The sequence below is a fragment of the Poecilia formosa genome, unplaced genomic scaffold (genome assembly GCF_000485575.1).
Source record: "Poecilia formosa unplaced genomic scaffold, Poecilia_formosa-5.1.2 Scaffold348, whole genome shotgun sequence".
NCBI classification, from domain to species: Eukaryota; Metazoa; Chordata; class Actinopteri; order Cyprinodontiformes; family Poeciliidae; genus Poecilia; species Poecilia formosa.
In genome coordinates, this window is record NW_006800287.1 from 623,104 (window position 1) to 630,831 (window position 7,728).

The following is a 7,728-nucleotide window of genomic DNA, read 5'->3' on the forward strand; positions in this document are numbered from 1 at the left end:
GTGTGTGTGTGTGTGTGTGTGTGTGACTTTGATCAGTTTTATCATTTGGTGCGGAGCTAATTTCCTTTATGTGAAGGCAATCTAATCAATGATATAACTGATTAGACTGATAAGAACTAGGCTTTCACTTTTGAATTTGCCAAAATCCTAATCTTCAAAGTGGTCTGAAGTCCACGTTTCTTATCAGTTATTGTCTCCCTTATCAGGTATTATTTGAGTTTTAGGTGCAAATTAAAGAAAAAGGCTGAACTTTGACCCCCACTGTGAGAAGATGTGGAGGGTCAGTTATTCAATCCACTGATGTAACATTACTATCCTGAAGGGATTTGGCCTCCTCCATGATGAGGAACTTCTACTGCACAAGCTGAAATGGGTTGCTGGTTGCTATAAAAACATGAGATCAAAGAGTACAAAGGGCTAAAATTCCCAAGTTGGAAATATTCAGGGGCCTAAATTGTATTTTCCACCCTCCACAATTAAAAAAACCCAAATATTATTGTGAGTTCTTTACACAACAATAAGTAAAACATTTTACGGTTCCCTTGATGTTTACAATTGTTTAACTTTCTGGGCTTATTACTTTCCAGTTTATAGCTTATCCCCAGGAAAGAAGATAATAATTTTCCTCTACAAACTTTGCTGTATTTATCTAAATATAACAGATGGGTGTGCTCACGTCTGTGTTTGAGATATTTGTAACATGACTTATAAGATAAAATAAAATGGGGGGGAAAGGCTAACTAAAAAACTTATGTTGTACTTAACCTTTTCAGTTTAAGAAGATATGAACCTGCTATAGAAAACATCATCCTAAAAAAATTGCAAAAAGTGTCGGAGGGCCACATTTGTGCCATTCTTGAGTTGCAGTCAAGGACCACACAAAATGAATCCAATGGTCACAAATGGCCCTCGGACCACAGTGTGGACACCCCTGATCTATAAGATAATCTAAGCTGTCAAAGCGGACATAACAAGAGTAACACAAATAAAAAAATAACATTACAGTGTAGAGAAAACACAATACAAATACAAAAATATATATGACAGCTTAGCAGCCATTTTTCTTTCACCACCACTTACGCTGGGTCCACAGGGCATCCCAGAACAGAGCTGACCTTCCGGATCCGCCTGTTCAGTCTCTTTCTGCCCCCAGCAGACCACGTCAGAAAAGATGGCTGATGCCACAACAGAGCCATTGAAGGGCCTCAGGCGAGCCCCCTGGGCTCCAAGACCTGACCTGACTTGACCTGAGCCACTGCAGTAGCTACAACCTGCTCCGGCCTTTATGTTATCAGTCCAGTTTATTGTTCAATAAACCCAACAACCAAACCTTGGATGTTCAGTGGTTGCAGTGCAGAAGTTTACAGATTTATAACACTATTATTATAAATCTGCTTGCTTATATTTTGTACTCTAGAACATTTTTAAGACAATATGATTTAAAGACGTCAAAATTCAGTTCAAAAAGACTATCATCCAAGTGTCTTCAAAAGATTTATTGGTTTCCAGTAGCAGTCAGTCTTACACAGAATCTGAGGCAGCCTCTGACTGAAGACCGTGGCTGTTTGACTGTCATGACATGCTAACAGCTAAATTAGACGATATTTCACAGTAACGTCTTCTGATCAGTTTGATTAGATTAGTTAGATCCAGATTAGACCAGTTTGATTAATCAGTTTGATTAAATCCTCTAAGGATCTAATCAATCAATTAATTAGATCATCTAAGGATCTAATCAATCAATGCTGGATCTGTTGGACCTGTCTGACAGTATGAAGTAGGCCGAAAAAGTAACTGTCATTAAGACTGTTTCTGGTAACTGGGGATAAGTTTTGGAGGAAGTTTAATTTTTTATTTTTTTATTTTTATTTTTTTGCAGAATTGTTTCAGTTCTGCTACATTGACCATCCTCATTGGATATAAATGTGGACTTTGAGTAGGCCACTTCGAAACTTCCTTTTTTAAATTTATTTTGGATTTTTAATTTTTTTTTAGCATTCATTGCTGGTGTGATCACATTAACACCCCTCGTTTGACTGTCAGTATAATGTTACTTCCAGTTTTATACCACTTTAAAAAGTCTCTTCATTCCACAAAATATTTTCCAAAACATCTAAGACATCATGAAGATGTTTTCTGTGGGAAATTTGAAACGGTTCTTTGTGTTCTTTGCGATCAGCAGGGCTTTCAGCCTCAGCTCTCCCCCATGGATGTGATTTTTATTTTATGTTTTGTCTCTTTTATTGGTGAATGGTGAGCTATAGCAGAGTAAATTAAGATATTTGTTGTTTTGTGAAGTTATTGATGCACTTTTGTAGTAATTTTAGAAGGATGGACACTACACGAAATGTGTTTTTCAGTTTTCTCTAACATAGTTACTCTGCTTCTCATATTGTCTTTTGGACGCGTTATTAATTGTTGAGAACATCTAATCTACTTCATGCTGTCAAACTGGTTCCATTTAAATGATTTCTTGTTTCTACGTGTCTGACAGGTTGGGGCAAGTAAAGTTGGACTCAGCGACCCGATTTTTGTTTTTATGAAAACAAATAAAATGCATCTTAAGCTAAAGCATTACATTTGTTTGTTTTGTAAACTCTTGTAGTTTCTGGTATTTTTCCAGGCAGTTTTGATGTGCCAAAGCAGAGGACGTAATTGCTCAAATTCATCTCATTGCAGGGGAATGCAGTCATTATGCAGCAGTCGCCTGCAGTGATATGTTGAAATATCTGTCTGTGGTGGAAAGAGTTGGCTTTCTCTGTGCAACTGCAGAAAGACACAAGACGTTCATTTAAAACTTAAATTAAAAGTGTAATTCCTTTTTTCTTTCCTCCCTCCCTCTATACATCCATCACTTTCTTTCTCATGTCATTTCTGCATGCTGTTGTATTTTCTTCTTTCTTTCCTTTCTACATTCATTTTTGTCCTACCTCAATTTTACTCTTTCTTTTTTTTCTTTCATTCCTTGATTGTTTCTTTCTCCTCTTTCTACCTTTTTATTTTTTCTTTGATTTTTGTTCTCTTCTTTCTGTTTTCTTTTCATTTTTTCTCCTCTTTCTTTTTGTTCATTTCTTTCTTTCTTCCTTGCGATACTGATTTTGAATTTTATCACAATGCTATTGTGATAACGACAAAAGTGACGATAAGAACTAGTTATCACGTCTTTTTAAGGAACCGTATCTCTGTGACGTTCCCATTTGAAATGAGCTTCTTCAGGACGCCACTTAATTGAAGAGACATTTAATCATGTTTTTGAATTTTTTGATATTTATTGAAAATATTTTTGTGTAAAAAGTAGTAAAAATACCATTTTAGTCTGCTTTTATTTGCCGTTAACTGAAATTTATTCAGACAATAAATCAGAATTTGTATCAAAAGAATTTTTTTCACGATAAATGATAAGCGATACGATAAATGCCCATTTCTTGTTTTTCCTCCACTTCTCACTTCTCTCCTCTCTAATATTTTTCATTCCTTTTTATTTTATCCTTATAACATTTCTTTGTCCTCTCTTTTGTTCTGTGTCTTTCCTATTGTTTCTTCTTTGTATTTTTCTTCCCTTGCTGATGTACTTCTATGTGTCCCTTTCTCTTTGTCTTTCGTTTTGTTGTTCCTTTTATCCTTCCTCCCATCCTTGCTGCTTAATAAGTGCATAGCGCCACACACAGGAGAGATTAAATAATTTCTATGTCACAGACATTATAAGTTACCTGGTTTTCCACACAGCAACAGGACATTGTAATTCATTGATATTTGATAAGATAAACACAATACAGAGCAGATGTTTTGCAATATCAGATAAGAGTTCTGGCCTGCAGTCATGTTCGTGCAATAAAATATATTAACAAGACCTCATTTACACAAAGGTGTGAGGACCTTACAGCTCTTATTCAGGATTGTAGTTTAAAATGAAGCAGCTGTACTTTTTTTTACACAGAAACAGGGATAAAGACACAACAGAGATAAAGTTTGTGTAGACGTTTTCACAATTTGACTTTATTCCTCATGTGGAAATTTTGGTGACAAATGTTTTAAATAAATTAATTTTTGGCATCAGAAAAAGAGCCCAAAGAATTATGAAAGCAATTTTAAATTTATAATTTCATGTCTCTGGGGGGAAAAAACTTTCCAAACCAACCTGCCCATGTGTGTGTGGGGGTGGAATCACCAGCCTTGAAAAATCATGAATCAACTGTTTATTTTGCACGTTTTAAATTTACACTTCCATTCGAGTCTCAACTGCTTCTAAAAATAACCCAAGTGCTTAAAATAAAAATAATAGTCGTTTTTGGCAATAAGTTAATGTTTTTTGAGCCGTTTCAAAAACTTACCTTATTGTCACATTTGACCTAGCAACCCCTGCCAAGCCCAGCGCCGTTACCTAGCAACCCCAGCCAAGCCCAGCCCCGTTACCTAGCAACCCCAGCAGAGAGTTCCAGAACGTCTGGTCAGTTGGTTTTACTGGTTTATGCCCTCTATAATGGAAACGACAACCGTGTTGTTGTTGACTTACCGTTCAGAAACCACTTGCTGCATTCTTGCTGGTGGTGCAAGAGACTCTACTAAGCCTTTTCAAAGATGTCAGGTTGTATAATTGCGCATGTGTTTGCAGCCATTTTCTCTCGTAAAGGTAAATGTTGAGTCAAGGGGCAGGGATTGTGTGGATTTAAAGTGACAGAGGCCCTATTCTGAAAGGAGCTCAAAATAGGCAGAATTGACCTAATTTAATTAAGACTGATTTTGTTCAAAAACTGGAATGAACATTTCTAATGAACAAATACCCAGTAGAAAACATCCCTTGCAGTTTGTGGCCTAATTATTTAGTATTTTTGCTACAGTGTGATTTAAAGTGCTGGTTTGCAAGAAACAAAAACAAGCTATCTTTGTTTCCCAGGGAAAGACCACCAAAGATGGCATCTTCATCGACAACGAACAACCCTCGCTTTCTGATGTTCTTCGACTTCGATGAGACGATGATCAGCGAGAACAGCGACGACACTGTGGTGAATCTCTTGCCAAACCAGCAGCTTCCCAAATGGCTCCTAGACAGCTATCGAGAGGGGCACTACCATGAGTTCTCAGGAAAGATAACAGCCTACTTGGCAGAGCAGGGCATTACCAAAGATGCCCTGCTGTCCGCAGTGCAGAAGATCCCGCCCAATGCGGGCATGCTGGACCTCTTCCGCTTCCTGCAGAGCCACCAGCAGGACTTTGAGCTGGTGGTGGTCTCCGACGCCAACACCTGTTTCATTGAGAGGTGGCTGGAGCACAATAAGCTGGGTCACCTTTTCCGGAAGGTCTTCACGAACCCCTCCCACTTTGACGACAGCGGCCGACTCGTGCTCCAGCCTTTCCACTCGCACTCCTGCCCGCGTTGCCCCGACAACATGTGCAAGCAGGTGATCCTTCGCGAGTACATGGAGGGCCGGGAGAAGGAGCGAGGCGGCGTCGGCTTCCAGAGGGTGTTTTATGCCGGTGACGGGTCCAACGACGTGTGCCCCACTCGGGCCCTAGGACCCCAGGACGCCGCCTTCGCCAGGAGGGACTACCCCATGCATAAGCTGATGATGGAGATGCAGCAGTCAGAGTCCACCGAGATAAAGGCAAACGTAGTTCCCTGGGTCACCGGAGCGGATATAGAGGACTATCTAGCAAAAATAATGAAGGAGAGATGACTTTCTCTGGGGTTTTTTCTTTTTAAGTGTTAGGGAAAACAGGAAAGGTGAGAAAACATTTGCAATTTGCAGCAAATTTAGATGAAATCAGCAGGAAGTTTCTTGGTATTTAAAATTCACATGATCAGTAATCAAAAAATGCACTTTTTACCTTTTGTTTTAGCTTTTGAAAATACTTTTTAAAATTTTAGAATAAAGGGAAACCGGATGTGCTTTTGAACAGAATGTAAAGCTCCTGATTTAAAGCTACAGTATGCAACGTTTTGGAAAAAAATATGTTTTTTACATATTTTTTTTAATTATCATGTCAGGACAATATAATATAAAATAGACGAGTGAAAAATTGAGCTCCTTTGCCTTCTACCTGTGCTAACTGCAGAAGTAAGTTAGAAACAACCAATCAGAAAATGGAGGCGGGTCTTAGCGCTGTCAATCACTCTTGTGCTAAGAAAATAATTTCTCTTTGCTAAGCTATGGGTGGTTAACATAGCCTTCCACCAATCCTAAGGCTAGTTAGCATAGCCACCATTGACGGATAAATGCTGATTTTTCACAACTGGCATGTTGAGCAGCCTACATGAGGTTGATTGACAGCGCTAAGACCCACCTCATGGCTCTGATTGGTTGTTTTTGCAGACCGCAATAGCAGCTCAGGGAGGATTATCAGTCTCATCGCGATGTGGTGACAGCTTTAATAAATATGGAAAAAAACATATTTTTGTAAAAGTTACATACTGCAGCTTTAATAACCTCAAGGGTAAAGGCTGTTTTTTATGAAAAATACTTAATTTCTGACAGCAGGTGAGGTTTATCCAGCTTCAACGCTTTATTGAAGGTTTCACAATGGTTACACGTGCCGGATGTAGCGAGGGACAAAAGACCATGGCGGTTTCATCAGGCAGGGATAATGTTGCAGATACTCAGACGCAGTTCCAGAAACTTAATCTGGGGATTGATTTTTACAGCATTAATCTACACCAGCGTGAAACACAACAGGAACGCTGAAGAAATTCACTCCTCCTTTCCCCAAATGAAACAATACAGGGCAAAGTACAAAGTTTAGATATATTGGGTTATTTCTAGGTATTATATAAAGCTTTCACAGTTATTGGTACCCCTGTGGGGATGTAAAAAAATCCTTTTTTATTTTTAAAGTAAACAATAATGTTAAATTATTATTTAAAAAATCCTGAAATTAAATTAATCTATTGTAAGGGAGGCATAATCACACTCTTAAGGGAAGGTGACTATTGCTTAGAAATAAAAGTTCATAAAATCTATTTTTTTTTCTGCAAAAAATTTTACAAATGACATAAAATATTTTGAAAAAGAGGCTTTTATTCCCATCATATGTTCTGTGAGTGGAATAATGTATTATAAGGGCCAGGCTGCAAGAAGTTTTTTTAATCACGAGAATATAGCCGCAATATAATTTGTATCTTTCAAAATGGAAAAGATAAGCAAACATTTATGGTTGTCTCCATGGCAACCATTAATAACAAACTATAGAACAGGGTTGTCTCTAACTTTGTCACTACTCTCTGTCTCTCAACATGTCATTAGGTGATGAGCGTCTTAACCCTTTTCACTTCTTTTATTATGCCAGCGAATCATCAGTTCATCTTATTTTGACACTCTTTTCACAAAAAGAGTAGACTTCCTTTCTGAAAATTGTTGGAAACTGTAAAAGCAAGTATTAGAGTTAAACTAATCTCATTCAATACACAAGAAAAACAACAACAGCAGCAAATACATATAATCTTAAATAGAAAATTAAACAACTTTATGAATTTAAATGCAAAGCTGGGGAGGTGAAGGGACTGAAGTAGACGGCCTCAGCGCCAGATGAGAAGTCTTGGCACAACATGCAGGGAGGGAAGAACACTATGTGCAAATCCTGCTGTTTAGAAAACTGTAGCAAAGAGAGGCTTCTTGACGTCATCAGATCTCAACCAGTGGATGGGAAAATTCAGTTTCTGTCCCACAAATTTAAAGATGAATAAATTGGCCTTTTTTCTCAAGATGTTTGGGGGAAAAACCTTCCAGATGGGTC

The 7,728-nt window shown here is 38.0% G+C and overlaps 1 protein-coding gene across 2 annotated transcripts in view; it reads left to right on the forward strand.

Moving 5' to 3' along the window:
- Positions 1–5,680, forward strand: part of LOC103153392 (probable phosphatase phospho1) — an 11,416-nt gene extending 5,736 nt beyond the window's left edge. For both annotated transcript variants that reach the window (XM_007574305.2, XM_007574304.2), the window contains exon 2: positions 4,895–5,680. In XM_007574305.2, coding sequence (XP_007574367.1) covers positions 4,911–5,675 — 765 coding nt within the window. In that variant the 5' untranslated portion in view covers positions 4,895–4,910 and the 3' untranslated portion in view covers positions 5,676–5,680. The remainder of the gene's footprint in view (positions 1–4,894) is intronic.
- The last annotated feature ends 2,048 nt before the right edge of the window (positions 5,681–7,728 follow it).